Source organism: Callithrix jacchus, chromosome 1, assembly GCF_049354715.1.
Source record: "Callithrix jacchus isolate 240 chromosome 1, calJac240_pri, whole genome shotgun sequence".
Classification (NCBI taxonomy): domain Eukaryota; kingdom Metazoa; phylum Chordata; class Mammalia; order Primates; family Cebidae; genus Callithrix; species Callithrix jacchus.
In genome coordinates, this window is record NC_133502.1 from 91,643,617 (window position 1) to 91,665,317 (window position 21,701).

The window sequence follows — 21,701 nt, forward strand, 5'->3', positions numbered from 1 at the left end:
TTTGTATGGGTAATCTAACCGGAATCTCAGATTTCTCGTATTTTGTGGGGAGATACTAATCTCTGCTAGTAGGGTTGACCCTGAATACTGCAATGAGCAAGTAAAGAGCTTCGTTCGGTTAAGGGCTGAAGTTAAGAAATGGGTCAAGGTCTCTGATGCAGTTACAGCATGGGCTTTGTCAGACACCAGAGAGCCCAGAGGAAATGCCTGCGCTGGACAGGACAGTGTAAAATGCCAAATGCTGGTCCATACATAACGTTAAGAGATCATCATCCCTCTCTGTAGGATGCTCTCTCTACATTTGTTGTTTTTCAGAGGCGTCAACAAGTGCTTTAATCCCCTTCGCCCAGGGACCCAGAAGTGAGTCCATTAGGAACAGTGGGTGGGAACCCCAGATAAAGGACTACCAAGGCCGCAGTGCCAATGGACGGAGATTACGTGTTCTTCTGAGAGTGGAGGCAACTATTTGTCAGACCTTTCAAGATCCAGGACAGGAAGACAGGAGGTTCCCCAGCAGAGAGGGCTGCAGGCTTTTGCAGGACAGAAAATCTCAGGTAACTGTCTTTAATTACACAAATATTAATATATTCATGCATTTATTGAGAGCCTACTACGTGTCTGTGTTTCTTGTTAGATAGGAATATCGCCATGTTTGCCTTCATAAGAGGTGGGAGGGAATCCTTTTTGTGAATGTTTGTCTTTTTCGAAAGTAGTATACTGACAATCCCTGACTTGATGGTTCTACTTATGGTATTTTTAACTTATGATGGGTTTAATCACATGTGACCTCTTTGTAAGTCAAGAAGCATCTGTAAAGCAAATTTGAAAGATAATGGAAAAGTAGAAGGAAGAAACCCATAGATTTCCATCCTTAAAACAATTATTCTTAGCATGTTGATGTTTATTTCCAGATTTTGCTATGAAAATTTTTTTACATAGCTTAAATACTTAAAAAGAAAAACACACAATCATATACATTTTTGTGATTACAAACTTTCGTAATCTTTTTACATCATAAATGGTAGAATATTAATTTTACTTTTTAAAGTAAAATGGTAGAAATATTTTTACTTAATGTTTGAGTAGTTTCTAGTTTTTTTTAAATAAATTTCAACTTTTATTTTAGATTCAGGGGGTACATATGCAGGTTTGTTACCTGGGCATATTGCGTGATGCCAAGGTGTCGGATACAAATGATCTTGTCACCCAAAACTGCCCATAATACTCAGTAGTTAGTTTTTCATTGCTTTCCACCTCTTGCCCCCCTCTAGTAGTCCCTAGTGTCTATTGTTGCCATCTTTATGTCCATCAGTACCCAACGTTTAATTCCCACTGTATGTGAGAACATGCAACATTTAATTTTCTGTTACTGCTTTAATTTGCCAAATATATTGGCTTCCAGCTGCAACCATATTGCTGCAGAGGACATGATTTCCTTGTTTTTTATGGAGCATAGGATTTTATGGTATATATGTACCACAATGACTTTATTCACTACCGTTGATGGGCACCTCGGTTGATTCTATGCGTTTGCTATTGTGAATAGTGCTGCAATGACCATATGAGTACATGTGTCTTTTTGGGAGAGTGACTAATTTGGGGTATATACCTAGAATGAGATTTCTGGGTAGAATGGGGGTTCTAAGTTCTTTGCGAAATTTCCAAATTGCTTTCCACAGTGGCTGCAGTTATTTACATTCCCGACAGCAGTGTGTAAACGTTTCTTTTTTCCTGCAGCACCACCAGCATCTGTCGTTTTTTGACTTCTTAGTTGCCATTCTGACTGGTATGAGATGGTATCTTATTGTGGCATCGATTTGCATTTCTCTGATGATTACTAATTTCTTTCATGTTTGGCAGCTCCTATGTCTTCTTTTGAGAAATATCTGTTAATTTTACTTTTTGTTGACATTTGAGTAATTGCTAATTAAAACATTTTAAAAATATTCTGCTTACCATGTTTGTTCATCATTGTACTTGCTTATAAACTATCCTATTATAAACAGCAGAAAGCTTTTTTCTAAATGTTTATTTTCTTATGGCCCTTGGCCTAGTACTCTTCTTTTTTCAGTTTCCTTAGGTAAGCTATCACCTCGTGTAGTTAACTATTTTAGCACATTAATTCTTTGAATTTTAAGACAGTGAAACCAACTGGTTGCTAAATATCCTCAAGGTAAAATCTTATGAACTGAACCATAGCCGTCTTCTGTCACCAAGCTGCTCTTCCTCTGATATTCCTGTTATCAATTAGTAACACCAGGACACCCAAGCCAGAAACAGAACAGCCATTCTATACGTCTCTCTGCATTTTCTCCATAGCTAGTCTACTAAGATGTGGATGAGGTGAAAATATATGCTGGGCAGAGAAATCCTAGAATTCTCACTGTTCACTACACTTCCCCCTAATAAACTTTAAGATCCTTCAAGTCTTCAGCTGTATTTTGAAGTACATTTTTAATTACTTTTAGTAACATATGTTCACAATCTGAGTCAAAATTAAAATATTCTTAAGGCTAAATATCCCATTCAAAAACAAAAATGCAATTCCACATAAAATTTTCTATCTATTGACTTACTTTATATCAATATAGATTCTTGTTTTCTTACTGAATCCAATTTAGTCTGTTACTATCAATATTTATTTTGTTTTGTTGCCCAAATCGTCATAGATTTAGCTAGTTACTTCAATTTGACTTCTGTATTCTTTTTATATATCTCTGTTATTTCTTACTTTCTGATTCAAAAAGATGTTTCAGGCTCATTGTATCCTTTTGCTGTATCGGTCCTAGGTTCAGCCATTTCTCTTAGTACTCCTTGTTCCTTTATTGGAGAATGGTATTTAGAAGTCAAGGTCTGGGTGCTACTTATGTTCATTATTATTAATATTAGGGTGTTGTTGGTTTTAGGCCTTCTCAATGGACAGAGCTAGTAAACACATATGTTCACACATTTAAATCTCAGTCTATTTCTCTACATGTCTATGTATCTTGGAAATAAAAAATTTATATTGGTACCTCTAGTTGTAATTTAACACTACAGGATTTATTCTAGTTTTCCTCCTTTCCACGTTGGTGACTTATTTCTCCAACAATGAGAAATCTGGTTTCCATTATCTTCAATATATTTTCGTATTCAATTAGTCCTTCTATCTGTAAGCAATCTCTCATCGCCACCACAGTTTTTCAGGTATGGCTGTCGTCTTCTACCCACTTGGGCTTAAACCTCTATGTGCCCAGCAGCTGTGTTATGTAGACAACCTCCTCAACCCACTGGATATCCAAAACCTGGAACCAGGTAACCTTTCTATGATAAACCCCTGTTCACCCTGCTTGGGCTCTTACCCTCTGCTCTAGGACACTACAACAGCTCCTAACTATTCCTTCCTCCTCTTTAGGTTTAAATGACTATTTTGCTTGGCTTAACTAATGGCTATAAGATTTAATTATTTGGAAAGGGAAGAGGAAGAGACATACTGTATTCCCTCCCAAATACCCCACCCCTTAGTTTGTTGAGGAGTAACTGACATGCAAAAAATGCATGTAAAGTGTACAGTTTGAAGAGTTTTGATGTATGTATATGTACATGTTAAATCATTACACTTGAGATAGCAAACACACCCATATCCCCCCATTCATTCTGAGTTTTTTATATTAAACTTTTTATTTTGAGATAAATGTACATTCATGTGTAGTTGTAAGAAATAATGGAGAGATCTCATGTACAGTTAACCCAGTTTCCTCTAATAGTAACATCTTACAAAATTGTAGTATGATATCACAACCATTGACATTGATATAGTCAAGACATAGAACATTTCTCTCACCTTGAGAACCTCTCATGTTGCCGTTTTATAGACATACCCATTTCCCTCCTCCCTTCACTTCATCTAATCTGTTTTCCAATGTTATATTTTTGCCATTTCAGTAATGTTTTTTACATATATGGAATCATATAGTACATGATTTGGGGGGAATTATTTTCCCTCAGCTTAATCCTTTTGAGTTTCATTTAGGCTGTTGCATTTATTAGTAGTTTATTCTATGGGATGGGTGTACTGCAGTTTGCTTTACCACTCAGTAAATGACAATTGGGTTGTTTCCAGTGTTGGGCTGCTCTGAATAAAGCTTCCATAAACATTTCTGTACAGATTTTGTGTAACGTTAAATCTTCATTTCTTTATGATAAATGACCAGGAGTATGAATGCTGAGTCGTGTGGTAGCTGCATATTTCGTTTTTGATGAAGCTGTCAAACTGTAGCAGTACCATTTTACATTTCTGTCAGCAGTGTATGAGTGATCCAGTTTCACCTCATCTTTGTCAGCATTTGGTGTTGTCATTATTTTTGATAAAAAACATTTGCTGCTCTGACAAGTGTGTAGTGATATCTCACTGTGGTTTTAATTTGCGTTTTCTGAATGGCTAATGATAGTGAACATTTTTCATGTGCTTATTTTCCATCTGTATATCTTTTCTGGTAAAATGTCTCTTCAGGTCTTTTGCCCATGTTCTATTTGGATTGTTTTTTTATTATTATTATTATTGAATTGTCAGAGTTCTTAATATATTCTAGATACTAATTCTGTGTTGGAGAGATGATTTTTTAAGAGTTTCTCCCAGTCTGTAGCTTCTTTTCAGCTTCTTAACAGTCTTTTCCAGAGCAATATTTTTAAAGTTTGATGAAATTCATCTTAGCCATTTTCCCTTTTATGAAAAGAAGCTTTTGTTGTCATATCTAAGAACTCTTTTCCTGGCCTTTGATCCTAAAAACTTTCCCTTTTTTTCTAAAGGTTTTATAGTTTTGTATTTACATGCAAGTCTGTAATTCATTTTGAGTTAATTTTTGCATAAGGTGTGAGACTTAGGTAGAGGATTTTTTTTCTCCCCATGGATGTCTATATACTGAACGCTACTGGGTTGAATTGAATATGTTTACTTCATTGAATTGTTTTTTGTACTTTGCCAAAAATTCATCGAGCATATTTGTGTGGGTCTATTTCTGGGTTTTCCATTCTGTTTTACTTGTGTGTATCTCTCTGTTAACACTATAGAGTCTTGATTCCTGTGGTTACATTGCAAGTCTTAAAATTTGGTAGTCTGATTTCTTCTGTTTTATTCTTCTTTTCAAAATTTGAGCTATTCCTGTTCCTTGGCCTTTCTGTATAATTTGTAGAATAATCTTGTGTATAAAAAAATATGCTGAGATTTTGATAGCAACTGTCTTAAACAATTGTATCTGGGGAGAACTGACATCTTAATATGTTAAATCTTTCAACCCATGAACATGTTATACTATAGCTTTCCATTTATTTAGGTCTTTTGCATTTCCTTCATTGGCATTGTGTAGTTTTTAGCATACAAGTCTTGTACATGTTTCATTAAATTTACACTTAAGTATTTTTTTAGTTATTGCATATGATATTGCATTTTTAAATTTCTTGCCTATGTACTCATTGATATAGAAACAATAGATTTTTCTCTTTATTTTGTATCCTTTGACTTTGCTGAACTAATATATAACTTCTAGGAGTATTTTCTGCAGGTCTCTTGATCTGCAAAAGGGAGGTGATCCACTCCCATTGGCATCCTTAAGTGCTGGGATAAAACTGCTATTTAAAAATACAATTATAAAGGATTTTGCCTTAAAAACCTGTTGTTCTTCAGGCTTTGGGGGATCCTGGAAACCTGTGGCTTATCGCAGAGACAGTGGTCAGGATATGAGGGCGTGAGCATTGAGGAAACTTTCTAGAAAATTGAGAACATATGAAAGTCCTAAACTAATAGTTTATCTGTGCTGAGCATCCTCAAATGGTAGCATATTACTCTAAGAGCATTTGAAGAAGACTCCTCCTGGAGATAATAAAACCAAGTGCAGTGTGAAATCTAAGACCAGACTTCCGGGTGGTGATGTAGGTAAATTGGGAAGATGTCATGGGGCCGGTGGTGAGACAGCCTCACCCTACCAGAAGCTACCTCTGCCACCTCCCAACGGCTGCCTAAAATGCTTTGGTAAGAGCTTATTACAAGGCTTGGAGTTAGATGTATGTAGAATGTGTGAAATGTTTTCCTGGGAGGGATGACATTTTAAACTTTTACATCACACGACTGGGAGTCATATACAGCATAGTACTTAAAAGCAGTTTTTAAGAGGGGGATAGGAAAAAAAACTATGAAGACACCGATGCTAAGAGTGAAAAGGAAAGTTATCTAAGAGGTGATAGAGTGCCAAAAATAGCTTTTTGTTACTTCTCAAATTTGCCAGCATTTAATGGACAAAATGAATATTCTTAACCATGTAAGTAATTTTAATATTAGGGCATGCTTTTTACTTTAAGAAATTACATATTAATATTCTGTAAAATAGAAGCATCATGAATATAGGGAATTTATTCATTAGGGCTCTAATATTTACTACTGTCTGATGTAGAGAAGTCTCCTACCCTCTCTGGGCTTTGGTTTCATTCATTGATAAAGTAGCACAATATTCACAGGAAGATCTAAGTGCCTGTTACAATAAAAACAAATAGAAAAAGAAGAAGAATCGGCACAGTACCTGACCTGCTAACCTCATAGGTTGTGAAAATGCACTGAGATGGCTGGAAGTAGAAGTCTTTATAAAGTGGGCAAATTTATTGTTTATAGTTGGTGCTAGTGCCAGAAAGGATAAGTGCTGTGAAGCATTGCCACTCCATGTCAATGGAATTTACTTTTGGTGGTGCAAAAAAAGAAAATAAATATATCTCTAGTCTCTTGTTTTCTTAAATTTTGAAGGAGCTTCAACCATGTTCAGAAAGGGAATCATTAACATTTGGGGAAAAACATTTTTACTGAAACTTCTTGCAGGTTTTAACTGCAGGCACACGTATGTTTGTAAAGATAACTAGCCAATGAATAACATTTTAAAAGAGAGAAGCTGTTCTTTGAACATCTCCTCAAAGAATCATTAATTCATATCAGGAAATTGGAGAGAGCGCACATGCAGGTATTTTTTTGCTAAAGAGCATGATGTGTCTGAGGAGTTACGACCCACAGTATCTATTCCAGAGATTGCTTGGCAATTGTAAATGCGGGAAGACAGGGGAACCTCTATTCTATGTTTGTGTAGCTCTTGAGCTGTGTAGAACTAATTACTCCAACCACACCATGAGGTCAAGGGCAGAGCCCATTTCTTGTAGATGATTCTGTCTCCTAGTTTGCAGCAGTAAATATTTATTAGATGAAAACTTGGCTGAGGCTCCATATTAAAGAGATAAAGAAGTGGCATCTCTTGGCAGATTTTATCCTCAAGGCAGGTTACCTGCTCCTGCATAATTGAAAGGAGACCTGGCCTGGCTTGAAGGCTGTCTCACCCTTTCAAAGAGATCAAGTAACAGTGATGGCCCATGGGTGTCAAATAAAGAGCTTTATAGTGTTAAAAGAAACTTCAGCCAAATTAAATTTAAAAGTGTTTAACTGAGCAATGAACGATTAGTGACTTGGGCAGCCCCCAGAATCACAGCAGATTCAGACACTACAGGGGTGCCTCGTGTTTAGAACAAATTTATAGACAAAAAGGGTAAAGTGACATACAAGAATTGGAAGTGAGATACAGAAAGAGTGAGATTGGTTACAACTCAGCCTTTGCCTTATTTGAATGCAGTTTGAACATTCAGCAGTCTATGAGTTGTTGAAGTATGGCCGCTGGAATTGGCCAGAACTCAGGTATTGTTACAGGTGCATACTTTTGAGTTTTCAAGTTGTCTGGCTATTAAGCTAGGTTACCGTTCATCTGTCAGGACTCAAATATAGAAATAAAGAGTCCTTTTCAGGCCATATTTATTTTGCTCTAACAATAGTTTAAGAAAGACATGAGAAATTAAGAGACAGTTCAGAGGACAGCTGTCATGATAAAGAGTTTAGAAAAGGACGTGTAGGAAGATGGGTCAGGGGTGGGGGATATTGGGATTATTTAAGCCTGACAAGAGGAGCCCAAATAAAGTATGACAGGTTGTGGGTATGTGGACATTTGCAGGGATGATTATATAAAATATAGAGCAGATGTTCTCAAGGTTTTTTTTCTTTTGATGCCAAGGCACTCTGGAAAAGATTACATTTACATGGTCCACGGTGTAATCAGGTGAGGTTGCTTAAGACTACTTTCTGCCCTAAGGCTTTGATATGCTTGGGTCCTCCTTTGCTAGAAAAGACTGCTGAGATCAGTAGTATCATCCAAAAGAGCAGGATGGCTTAATAGTAGAAAGGAAAGCCTCATTGCTTTTCTTAGTTTGCAACCCAGGAAAGGAAAGGATCCAGTGTGGAATGAAGGTGCTGCTCTCTGTTGGAATAGGGGAAGGACAGGTTGCAATTTATAATCATATCATACATATTCAACAAGTTTGGGAAAAAGGTATACATATTTATATGGGAGCTGAGCACACCATAATGAGTAAGGATATGTAACATACATCCATGTTTGCTTTGGAATGGGGTTTTAGCACTAAAATGAGGTAGAATTTGGCTCTTTACAACAAAGGGTGAACTATGGGATACAAAGGTGGTTTGTGTGCAGCCTCTTAGAAGCTGGCAGAAACTGGCAATCTGTAATTTTAATAGCTTATCAGAAAAGAATATTTGTAAGGCTGGTCCTCTGTCCAGTCAGAGCTGAGAGCTGATATGGTTAAAGGGATTTTAGTTATAGAAAGTTAGAAATTTGCCATGCATTCCAGGCTCTGAACCCTTGACCTATAGGGAACATTCTTTTTTTAACCCTAAGGTCTGTCTTAGTTGATTAAGGGCATCTATTTGGTCTCTTAGATCACAATAGCTTAGTGTACTGTAATCTATTCCTTGTTTAAGGGAGTTGCTTACTTGTTATGAAATTGATGTAGAGGGCTGGGACTCTGTATTTGAGATTGAGTTAGAAAATGGGTCAAAATGACAAATATGAGATTGAAATAAAAGAAGGAAATAATCAATTTTGGATTTGAAAATACTGCTTGATGTGTCATAGGATGGGTGTGTAGGAATGTTTTTAAAGAAAAGAACTTTTATCTGAGGAATGTGAGTCCTTTTAAGTTATCAGGCCTAGACAGACATTAAAATGAGACAGCAATCACAGCCCTACTTTATCCTTGAGCTGTGTATTCATCTCTTGAAATTGCTTGCTATTGCCACATGTAGCTATATATTAACCCAATAACCCCACACCTGACACTATAACCCATACCCTATAACTTAACAATATATAGCCAAACACTAATCAATATCACTTTGTAAACCAATGAGAATTCCTGATAACAACTTTGTATCAGCCCACTTCTAGCCCCATTTTTTGACTAAAAACCTGCTAGTTACTGCTGCTAATTGGAGTGTATATTTAGGGTGACTTGCATCTGTTTTCCCAGGTTGCAATCCTCAAGTTTGGCCCAGATGAACTCTCTATTTATGATAATTTTGTCTCACCTTCTTCCTTTTAGGTCGATGTATATGTGTGTTTGTGTATAGAGTATGTTCCAAAAGTGCTTGAAAAGTTTAAACTTCACTAACTTCAGAAAAATAAGTGCTATAATGTACCCCCAAGATCCCTTGAAGTTTAGTTACATACATTTATTGTACACTTACTTTCACTTTGTAGATGTTAAAAATGAATTATTAGTGAAACCATGCCCCAGAGTTAAAGAAACCAATGACCAACACAGATCATCAGTTTACAGGATAGCAGATTAAACAACAACAATAACTTGCTAAAATGCCAAAACTCTCCCTGCTTGTGAGATTAAAAAACTGGCTAAAATGGATTAAAGTTGATATTGCCAACTGAAGTTTGCACAGAATAAGCTGGCTGACATCACAGCTCAAATTTCTGCCACGTTTTCAACTAACTCCCCACAAATGTGCACGTGCGATCCATGAGGTAGCATTAAAAACAACTGTGCATGCCTGAGGACTTTACAGACCTCCTTTCTTCCACTGATCACCTATTAATCCCAGAGACCACTCCGTAAACCTTTTCTAGCAAAATGACTGCATGAAAGCCAGCACACGGGATAGATTTGAGCTGGACTCCTGTCTCGTGGTTAATTTACCATAAAAACCTGCTTTTCTCAAAAACCCAAATTGGACAGTGAGCTCCTTTTCTTTGATAATATTAGTTTTAATTGTTTGAGTCAGTCCCTCTGATTGGAAATAGTTAAGGCTGACTTTAAAGTAAAAAATTTACTGTTGACATTCACAAAACAAAGTAAGTATAAAGGCACGTTAAGTTTCACATCTGGGCTAATGTAAGGCAAAAACATTCTGTAGATAAGAGGGATTGGAGGACGTTGGTGATCCTGAGAGTGCCAGTGCCTGGGTACAGGCAGTATTTCAGGCTTTCAAGGCTGTGGTGTTGGTGGGGTTGAAGTTACGGGCTCCAAACAGTAAAGCAGGACTTGGGTAACACCTGGTTTACTGTTGGAGCAAACAGAAAATTCCACTAAAATAAAGATATGACATGAAGAAAGGATAGAGTTGGGAAATGGGGTGGGAGGGTAGGGCAGAGGGACCTGAGGGCACAGGAGGGGTGGGGTCAGCTAGGCTGGTGAGGTCAAGGCTGTGGACACACCCTCCTCTTATTGCTCCCTCCACCCTTAAAAACCCTTTGTGACTTCCATGCTCTATGATGCAGGCCTGGGCTTATAGTTAAGCCTTGGCAAACTCAGGGCTCAGTTGCTTCAGGCAGCCATGCTATTCACATCATGGGGAATATCCTCTTTTTTCTGAACAGTTGTACTGAGTCAGGGCTCAGCTCTGGCTTGGCACATTGCTTGGATATTGACCCCGACTTCATCTGCTTGACTGGGTTGGGGTTGTTTATGCTGCACATGTTCTACATGCTATTGACTCTCGATTTGTCACCCCCCAGGAAAAATAATGACATCCCAATGGTAAGAAACCGTGGGGGAACACCCAAGGGAGATTCCCTGTTGTTGTTTCCCAATCCTATTCCCACATTTCTAAGTAAGTTTGGTTGGTACAGAGAGATGGTCTTAGACGGGAAGTCTGAAGAGAGGATAGAATTTCATCTTTAGAAGAGGTTGGGTAGACTTAGGGCTTCAGGAGGACTAGTGTTTCCATCTGAAGCTCATAGACTACCTATCTGGCTGTGATTGAGAGTTCCAGATAAAATTCCAAACACAGTAATTCTGTGGACCCTGATTGGACTACATAGAGAGTGTGGTCTCCCTGACGAAGAACAATTTCTGCTGAAATTTGATCATGAGTCACTTTCCCATGTCATCTTCATTCAGTCAAGCCTTTCTTCATATTGGGTTGACCAGGGGAGCAATGCTGAGAGTTTCTGAGCAGAGGCTGGAGCCAGAGCTCTGTCTCTGGGACACTCTTCCTATGAGGGAGCACAGATGTGACTGTTACCCTCTGAGTCTGTGCCCTCCTTGAGGACTGCTAACTGAGCACATCAAGTGTGACTCTCACAGACAAAATCCTCTTTGAGTTTTTCAGGAAATGAAAAATTAGAAATATTTGATCACCTTTAATAATTGATAACAGGAACATATTAGCATTAATTAGGGAGTCACATTATGCTTGTGTAATGAGTGAATGAATGAATGAATGAGCTTCATAGAGAGTTAGATAAATGAGTCCCAGCCTCTCATTGTCTTTCTTTTGTTCTCAGTGTCAGGGCAGAGCCAGGAGGAGAAAGAAAGGTGGAACATTTAAAGGTAAGGTCAGCCTGCTCTATCTGAGCTTCAAGGGTAACCCTTCCTGTTTCCGTAAGGAGGACTCAGGCCCATGATTTCTTAGAATGTCAGTTACTAGATACAGTCTCAGAAAACAGAGCACTCAGCAGAGAGGCTTGCAGAAAAGCCATCAGACCTGAGACACTGCTCATAGGCCCTGCTCTGCCTATCTATAGGCATGATAGAGTGATAGACCTGGGCACTGGGCGTTACCCAATTCTTGGGCAAGTTATATATCAAGGAATGTCTACTGGCTGGCTTGGAATCAGAGCTTCTGTCTCACAACTTTGCGTAAGTACTTTGACTTCCTTGCTGCTCAGATTTCTCCTGGAGGTAACCACTGACATCTGTGTTTCCAATGGTGGTTTTGAGCATCACATAGGGTAATGTATGTGAAGGAATTTTATAAATGATGCCACATATACATGTGAACTTGTTAATAGTATCAATGACTATTTGCCCTTTTCTACTGATACTTGGGGCTACCAGAGTTGAATATCCCAAAGATCTTCTGCAGAGCGACTTCTGTATGATCCCTGTGCCTCTACTTTCATTACATATGACATACTGTTATGGTTTCCCAGACCGGATAACCTTCCAGAAAGAAGCAGAAGAGGAAAGGAAGCTGGTTTCTTTTCTGAAAAGGTGATTAATTGTTCCCTTCTGTCCTGCTCCCACCCCAGTCCTTTTTTTAAGCAAGTTCTATTCACCTCAGGGATTTCTTGTAGCCTGCTGTAGTTGTGGGAGTGGGTAGCCATAGGAACATCTATGTGAATGAATGAATGAGAGGCCCTAGAGTGCATGGTGAGGTCATAGGCGGGGGGCAATGTGAAGCAGGTAGCAGGCACCAGGTTTCCCACCCCTGCCAGGCTAACAGACCCTCCTTTCTTTGTTCTGGTCCTGGCTGCAGCTTTGGGCCTCCTGCTTTCTGCAGTCCCCTGGGCCAGCATCATGATACAGCCTGCTTTCGTCGACTGTTATGCCCAGACCCCCTCCGTGCGGTGTGTAACAGAATAACTGCTGAGATCCAGTGACTGCTGTGTTGGGAGTCCCTGAAAGATGCTGCTCCCTCTGTGTCCCCTTCGACTTCTGCAGCTTCTGTGACTGAGTCATCGTTCACTCTGGACTTCTGCCTCCTCAGCCGCCCCTCCAGAAGACTTAATAATGTCTCCTAGTCCTGACCCTTCTCCACCACCCCCCTTAATTCTCTCACCTGACCTGATCACCCCTTTAGCTGACTTATTTTCACCCTCACCACTGAGGGACCCTCTGCCACCAAAGCCTGTTTCTCCCCTGGATTCCAAGTTCCCCATAGACCATTCCCCACCCCAACAGCTTCCCTTTCCCTTTCTCCCACCACATCACATTCAGAGAGCGGAACCCAATCTCCCAACCTGAGGCCAGTTTGTCTCTGAACACCATCTTTTCATTTAACTCCACCCTATCCCAAGGTATGAACCCCTTACCAAATATTTCCCAGGTCATGAATCCCACTGATTCATGTGCTTGTCACCATAAACCACCAAGCCCATCTGCTTTACCACCGCAAGATTGCACTGTGACCCAGTCTAAATCAAGTCTCACCATATGGATGCCTTTTTCAGAGATGTTATCTCTATTTGGTTCTGGTGGGTCATCCACCTATTTCCCAGCAATCAGAGGCATTGACCATTCATGGCCTCCATCTGCAGAATTCTCCTGGTGGCAGTCTCATGCCAAAGACTCTTTTTCTTCCAATTTTGCACCATCTGATTTCATGCAAGAGCTTCTTAGCCTTCATTCTTCTGAGACCTCTTTAGGGGAGTACTCTGTGGTCAACCTCATAGTGCTTGTTAAGCTCTCATTTCTCAGCCATGACATTCTGGCACTTCTGGAGAGACAAGTCAAAAAAAGGGGTGATTTTCTGTTGTGGAAAGAAAATGGAAAGAAACCAGGAACTTTCCCAAAACATCTTAGGCCAAACTACCAACTAAATTCTTCAGGGAAAAAAGTAGAGCAGCTGCACATCCATCAGCAGCCCCCATATTCTAAGTGCTTTGAGGACCATTTAGAACAAAAATATGTTCAGCTCTTCTGGGGTCTCCCATCTCTGCACAGCGAGTCTCTGAATCCTAATGTTCCTGACCAACGTGGCCGTTCCTCCATGTTTGTATTCTTCAATGAAATCACGAGTATGTCTACATTCCAGGAATCCCCAGTACTTCCCCATCCCCAACCTCTGTCCTTGCCTATTACCCAGTCCCTCCCCTTGCCTCAAACCCTGCCTCAAGGTCAGTCCCCAGCTCAAAATCCATCTCCACTCACAGCCCAACTATCTAGTCCTCTGTTCCTGATTGGGAGCTGTTGAGTGTGTTTTCATAAATCTCAGAATGAGGCACAGGCTCTTACACCATCTGAAATTAACCATCTGGAGTGGAATGTGTTGCGGAAAGTACTGCAAAGTGAGTGGGGTTTACCCTCTGTGGTTCAAAAATCCCAGGAAGACTTTTGTTCTCCAGCTCCAGTCTTGCATTGGTCAAGTCCTTTAAGGCTTGTGGTCCCATCTCCACCTTTCCTGGAGATTTTCCACTCAGTGCTGAGCTTAGGAAGAAACTAGAGCACCACCTTCAAAAGAGGCTCATCCCGCACAGATGGGGTCTGCCCCACAGAATCCACGAGTCTCTGTCACTGCTACATCCTCAGAGCCCAATTTCAGAGATATCTGAGTCAGAGAACAGTGAGGGACCCTTACATAGCTCTTTGGTTGAGGGTCAAAACCACAATGATCTCAAGAATTTTAAATCAAGGAAACCTAGAAGCTTCCACAAGAGAAGCTCAAATATGCTTTCCCTAGAGAATGTGGGGAAGTTTCAGGGATACAGCCAGGAGAATGGCCCAAAAGATCATCTGTTGCATGAACCAGAGACATCTTCAGAAGAGGATCTGAGTTCTAGTTCTGTGAGCGACCTAGAAGGTCACTTGATGATGCATCTGCCAGGGAATGAATCAGGGGTCAGCCTAGGTCAGAAACAACTTTCAAATGCCCTGACAGTACATTTGAGCAAGAAATTTGAGAAAATCAGTAAGGGTCAAGTGCCTTGGAGTGTGCGTAGTTCACAGCATTCAGTCAAGCAGACAGTGTCTCTTCCTAAGAAATTTGACAGCATTGGTGGTTGAGGACCACTGTGTTGATACTTCTCAGATTTCCTTCCTTGGTTCCAACAAACAAAAGATGTTGGAAGCCCATATTAAATCTTTCCATATGAGGATGCTGTGGAGTCTTCCCAGCAAGGTCCTTGAATCCACAGAAATCTGTAAATCACAAGAGGACGTTTCCAGTTCCTTTTCCCATCTTGACCTCCCCTCCTCAGCCACCTTCATTCCTCAGGAAGATTCCAAAGATGCGGTCTCTAAGTCTCTTAGACAAAGCACTCTTCAAGAAGAAAAGTTGGGAACAATAAGCTCCATCCCCATTTTGTATCATCCTGACCGTGTTTCTGATACTGAACACAACCTTGAGACGGATTCCAAAAATGGTGCCTCCAGTCCCCTCAGAGGAAGCACTACAGATTTTCAAGGAAAAAAGATAGATAACTTGACTTCCAAGGGCTTACTGACTCATGCTCAGGGCATCTCCAGTGGGAACATGGCAACTTCCCAGATGCTACATGTCCATGTGGAGGACAGCATGGACATGTGGAACAGCAGCAGAAGCCCACGGTTTCTAAGCATGTCTTACAGATTTGCCAAGTTAAGAATTTCCCACCAGCTACAAAAAGAGTGAAATCCAAAGGAGGAGAGCTTGGTGGAGGGGATGCAGGGTTGGGCACACCCCAACCCAGGAGAAAGAGCCATCCTGTTCAAAAGAAGACATCAGGGGAGGTGCTTGGGAGAAAATATTCCCCAACCTTGAAAACACAGCCTCCTCCTGAAAATGGATGAAGACCTTTTTTCAGAGGTTTAAGAAACCCAGCATAATATGTGAGGAACAAGAATGTTCCCAGAAAAAGTAGCTCCCTGTCATCATCTGTGCAGGATAGAGGTCCAGCTATGATTAGAGCTGCCTTTACTGGGACTACTGAAGCTCAGAAAGTTAAGAGAGACATTGGAAAGTCCCTAGAGGAGAAGCTGGAGCATAGGGGTGGGATAGAAATCACCTGTCCCCAAGAGCCCCTTTTCTCCCCAGTGGAGCTTAGAAAAGCTCAGCACAAGACAGTACTGCAGGACAGAGCAAAGCCTGTCCAGGGCTATCCCTGCAACTACATGGCTCCCTCCTGCAAAGTGACATGTAGCAAATCTTGCAGCCAACAAGCTATCTTAGTTGGCCAGAATTATCCAACGAGGATTAGACAGATCACAGACACGAACAGACAGCCCCAAAAGTTGAGGCATTTAAGGGCAAGATATTGTGTCAAAGGCATCCCCAATCCATGCCCCACAGGAAGGCTGTGCCCCAACTAAATCCCACTTGCCAGTGTCAAGTTGATTCAGTACCTCCAGCCATCCCAACCACTGCTAAAAGCACTGTGTTTAGTGATGAGCCTTTAGTAATTACACAGACAATGCTTCCAAAACATTTCCAGGGAGGAAAATTTCCCCCCACAAAATAATTCACTCCTGTTTGAGAATATCGATTCTCCCCAGTAAATGTTCTAATAAGACTGATATCTTTTCTGTGTATTGTGTTGGGGAGTATTGGTATTGAGTAACCCAAGCTTGTGCTTTGGGAAAGGTAGGAGTTGGTTCAGTTCTCACTGACTGCCTCCTTTGACTTCTAAAAGGTGACCAGTCTCCTGGAGCTATTGTGGAGGAATGAGTTTCATGTGTCTTCAAAAGCCCCTTCAGTCCCTGATGAAGTCTGAGGAGTTGGACTCTTTTCTACCTCTTTGATTGAGACTTGCTGATATTGTATGGCAGCCTGCACCTTCTTCCCCATTCACTGCTTCATATTCTTTAGAGCAGTGAGTAAGACAGGCCTTCCATATGTGAAGAGAGGGTCAAGGACAGGTATATTTTTCAGAAATAGTGGTTTAATCACTATTTTAAAAAGTTTTCAGTGACCAGAGGATCATGTAAGTTGGTGGGAGTGTTGGGGGTACTGCTGGCTGGGGTAGGGTGTCAGGAACACTGTGGTTGCCGCTTAAGATGATGACAAGCAGGGCATGCTCATGATTTGGGGAAACATATTTTGACCTCAACATTAAGGTTTTTCCACTAAAAAGTCACTTTCAGGAACTAGTTCCACTCCCTGGGTATTTCCTGGATTTATGACATTTTTAATGAGCAGAGAGATCACCTAGCTGTCTGTGGTAGCAACGTTGACCAGGCAACCACCTACCTCATAGCATAAAATAAAGGTGAGAGTAAGGAAAGATGCCTTAGAATAAAAGAGAAAGTAAGAAAAAAGTGAAGATAGGAAAAGATGACCCTGCTGGTGGAAAAAAGTTTGTGCCCCATCATGTCTATATTATGACCCTTTTTCAATCCAGATCTAGGCACCACCCCCTGAGGTTTACCAGGGCACTGCAGAGCTTACAGATGCCATTTTGGCAGTGGTGTACCCGGGGCTGTTCTTTAACTACTACAACAGTATCTGCAGGACTGTTGTCAAGCATGGCATCTCTCCCTTTGGGGAAGGTGATCTTTGTGCCTTCTCTCCAGCCATGTTGATGGCAACATGTAAGATCTTCCCTTAGTGTATACGGTTCACCTATCAGGATGGAGGTGTCACAGGTCTTCACAAGCTTAGTGGAATATAATAGATATTGTATAGAACACCCGCAGCTTATGATCCAGAGGTGAGTCCTGGACTACACTGAACTATGCATGAGGGTTACAGATATTTGGGGGCTCATTATGGACCTTTACAGAATGCTCCCTATGGCCAAGGTTAGTATATAAGCACCCTTAAAACATTAGGGGTTTTAAGGCAACTCCACTTATACAGACTGGGATTGAAAGATGAGTTTTCTAGAGGGCACTTGAGGTAGGTTTCCTAGAAAAATTTGTGGTCAAGCATCCTTGCCTTTTATTCCTGCCTGTAATCCCAGCACTTTGGGAGACTGAGGCAGACAGATCACCTGAGGTCAGGAGTTTGACCAGCCTGACCAACATGGTGAAAACCCATCTCTACTCAAAAATACAAAAATTAGCTGGGCATGGTGGTGCATGCCTGTAATCCCAGCTACTTGGGAGGCTGAGGCACGAGCTGAAATGCCATTGCACTGCAGCCTGGGCAACAAGAGTGAAACTCAGTCTCAAAAAAAAAGTGGGGGTTTTTAACCTTCTCTGTCTTAGGAGAGGCACCCTCCTAAGTTGGGCCTCTAACCAAATCTCATCCTTTACTGGGGTAAAATGTACCCCACCACTTACTCAAAGTTGGTGCTGCAAACTATTTCCTTCAGGTAGGGGGTCTCCTCAGTATAATCCCTTCGTGGTTACCAGGAAGATGTTACCAGAAAGGGGTCCTGATCCAGACCCCAAGAGAGGGTTCTTGGGTCTCATGCAAGAAAGAATTCAGGGCAAGTCCATACAGTAAAGTGAAAGCAAGTTAATTAAGAAAGTAAAGAAACAACCTTTTCTCCTAAATCTTGACAATAAATACATTTCTTTCTAATATTTGACATTTAAAACTCAAGTATTTTTTTCTTTAAAGCTGACCATTTAAGGGGAATATGATATTTTTTAAAAAGTGGATAATATACAATTGCACTTCATGGCCTTGTTTATTAGATTGGCCAAAACAAAAAAACAAAAATCAATTTGGTCTATCTGTAAGCAAAAGACAACATTTCTACTTTTGCTTGTTCTTTTTGGGTAAAAAGAGAGTACTTATTATTATATATGGTTCCTAGATTTTTATATATTTGAAAATCTGATTACTATTTTGTTTAAGAGATTTCTCATTGATCATACAGAGTTTCCACTACTCCATGCCAAAACCAGCTTCTTATTATAACAGTATCTTGTAACAAGACCTTGCATCTGAAGCAAGTTCTCACTTAGTTTCATTCCTTCCTCATACCTACAGTCTTTCTTCTCATAATTTTCTTCCTGTAACTTTTGGTGAAATGGACCCACAGTCCGAAGGCTTGTGTTTGAATTTGTGTTTATTCATTCACATACTGTATGAATTTGTACAAGTCAGGTGAAACCGGGGAACTTTGGATTCCTCATTTGTAAAAAGCAGATAATACCTCCCTCCAAGGTTGATTTGAACATTGAATAATATTTTTTGTAAAAATACATCTAATTATAGTTCTTAATTCTCAATACACAATTAATTCATTCAGCAATATGAAATGTCACTTACCATTCAGGTTTTCTCTATTTTGTAGCCTTTCCTGATTCCATTACTCTCTCTTATTTTACCAAAGCCCTTCATATGTGCCTATATATTACCATTATTACATTATGCCATCATCTTTTCCATGATTTTTTTCTCTTTTGCTGTATTATGAGCTTTAAAATTAAATAACTATTTTTAATAGACTTCATTTTTATAGAGCAGTTTTAGGTTTACAGAAAAATTGCACAGAAATTAAAGAGTCTCTATACACCCCTTCTACTTCTCCCTTATTTTTCCTTTGATACATTATTATTAATGAAAATTCAAAGTTTACATAAGATTCACTTTGTGTATTGTAAAGTTCTACAGGTTCCGAGAAATGTGTAACTGTCATGTACCTACCATTACAGTATCATACAGAACAGTTTCAGTGCCCTAAAACTGCTCTGTGCTCCACCTGTTTATCCCTCCCTCCCTCAACCTAATCCATGAAAACCTTTGATCTTTTTACTGTCTCCATAGTTTTGTCTTTTTCAATATTTTCAATATTTATATAGTTGGAATCATGTAGTATGTAGACTTTCAGACTGGCCTCTTTCACTCAGCAATATGTGTTTAAGATTCTTCTATTTCTGTTGCTTGATAGCTTGTTTCCTTTTATTATTGAATAGTATTCTACTGTTTGAATGTACCCAGTTTGTTTATTCCCTGACCTTTTGAAAGACATCTTGGTTGCTTCTAAGTTTTGGAAATTATGAGTAACTCTCCTATAATCATTTGTGTGCAGATTTCTTGCTTGTGGACATAAATTTTCAACTCGTTTGCATAAATACCTAGGAGCATGATTGCTGGATGATGTAAGCTATGTTTAGCTTTGTAAAACAAATTGCCAAATTGTCTTCCAAAGTGACTGTGACATTTTGCATTCACACCAGGAACAAAGGAGAGTTTCTTTTGCTTGACATGGAATGAATTTTAGTCATTCTAATAGGTGTTTAGTGGTGTTTCGTTGTTTTAATTTGCAATTCCCTAATGATATATGATATTGAGCATATTTTCATGGGCATATTTACCATCTTTATATCTTCTTTAGTGAGGTACTTGTTCAGATCTTTTGCTTATTCTTTAAATTTTTTTAAACTTTTTTTTAACTTAGTCTTAAGAGTGTTTTTTTTTATATATTTTATATATCAGTTCTCTATCAGATATTTGTCTTGCAAACATTTTATCCAAGTCTGTAGTTTGTCTTTTTATTCTCACAATAGTGTATTTACAAAGAAGTTTTTAATTTTAGTGAAGTTCACCTTACCAATTCTTTCCATGAATTATGAAACATTATACATTTTTATTTTTGAAAATTTTGCTTTTTACTGCTTCTTACTGAGGTGGCTCTCCTATTCATTTGTGTATCCACTTGTCTATCACCATGTCTAGAATTTATTCAGGAGGCTTCCAAGTAGTTTTAATAAAGTGAGTAAGTTTAGCACTTTCAGTAGGTATATGAGACAGGGTCCTAGAAAGAAATGGCTAGTATAAAAAGCTGGAGATTGGAGGATTGTTTTAATTACGGAAGAGGGTTAAGGAACCCACATGCAATGTTGCAGTATCTATGGACCAGCAACAGCAGGAATCTCAAGTCCAAAGGGCAAGGAGAGGAAATAGTTGAGAGCTAGAGCCTCAGACAAAGTGACATGGGACGAGGTTATAATTATATAAGAACAGAAATGTTAGTAAGTCTATAGAATCAGGAAGGGAGCAGGAGTACCTCTGCCTCATCTCCCATCTCCTTCCAAGTTCTTTCATAAGCTGAATTCAGCCAGAAATCAGAAGGCAAGAGAGACTGCGTGATAAAATCTTCAGAAGTCACCTTTCAGAGCAGAACAGAAAAAAAGCAAATGACGGGTAGGAAGGGAAAAAAAGGCAAAGAGAGAGTAAACAGCTCAGGCAGTTTCTTTTAAAATTAATTGGAAGTAGGAAGAGGTGGGGATGCAATCTTAACAAGGTAGCTCTCTTATAGATTGGCAAATATTTTGGCCAGGCATGGTGGCTCATGCCTGTAATCCCAGTGAAATACCAGCAATTTGGGAAGCCAAGGCAGACAGATCACCTGAGGTTAGGAGTTTGAGACCAACCTGATCAACATGATGAAACCCCATCTCTACTAAAAATACAGTAATTAGCCGGGCGTGGTAGCACTTGCCTGTAATCCAAGCTACTCTGCAGGCTGAGGCAAGAGAATTGCTTGAGCCCAGGAGGCAGAGGTTGCAGTGAGCTGAGATTGTGCCATTGCACTCCAGCCTAAGCGACAAGAGTTAGACACTATCTCAAAAAAAAAAAAAAAAAATTATAACACCTGGCCCCTATTATAAGAATAGTGCTGACAAAAATATCTTGATAACTTCATCTTGCCTTGATATAATAGCTGCAGGTTCCCTCCGATTTTCCACTAAGGTACTTCTTCCAAATCAAGCGCACAAGGGAGATATGGTATATAATAACAACAGAACTTAAGGAATCCAGAGGCCATAAGAGGCAGCATATCTGCCAACCCATTTGTCCAATATGCTGTGGGCCAAGTAATCATGACTATAACATACAATACATGGGACAGGTGTGTGTGGATAAAAGTTAGTCAGTGATCAAGGCAAATAAGCTACAACCGGGTGAAGGAGGGTTAACTCTGAATGCAGCTCAAGGTGATCAGAATATCCCATGGCTA

At 39.8% G+C, this 21,701-nt stretch overlaps 1 protein-coding gene across 1 annotated transcript; it reads left to right on the plus strand.

Moving 5' to 3' along the window:
- Nucleotides 1–10,682: 10,682 nt before the first annotated feature.
- LOC100413368 (spermatogenesis-associated protein 31D3-like) lies at nucleotides 10,683–16,357 on the plus strand. Its single transcript, XM_035302385.3, is given in 12 exon segments — nucleotides 10,683–10,902; nucleotides 11,652–11,697; nucleotides 12,300–12,360; nucleotides 12,626–12,839; nucleotides 12,841–13,104; nucleotides 13,106–14,216; nucleotides 14,219–14,843; nucleotides 14,845–15,383; nucleotides 15,386–15,622; nucleotides 15,625–15,694; nucleotides 15,696–16,075; nucleotides 16,078–16,357. Coding segments are annotated over 12 exon segments (3,963 nt in total). The 5' UTR covers nucleotides 10,683–10,713; the 3' UTR covers nucleotides 16,305–16,357.
- Nucleotides 16,358–21,701: the final 5,344 nt, after the last annotated feature.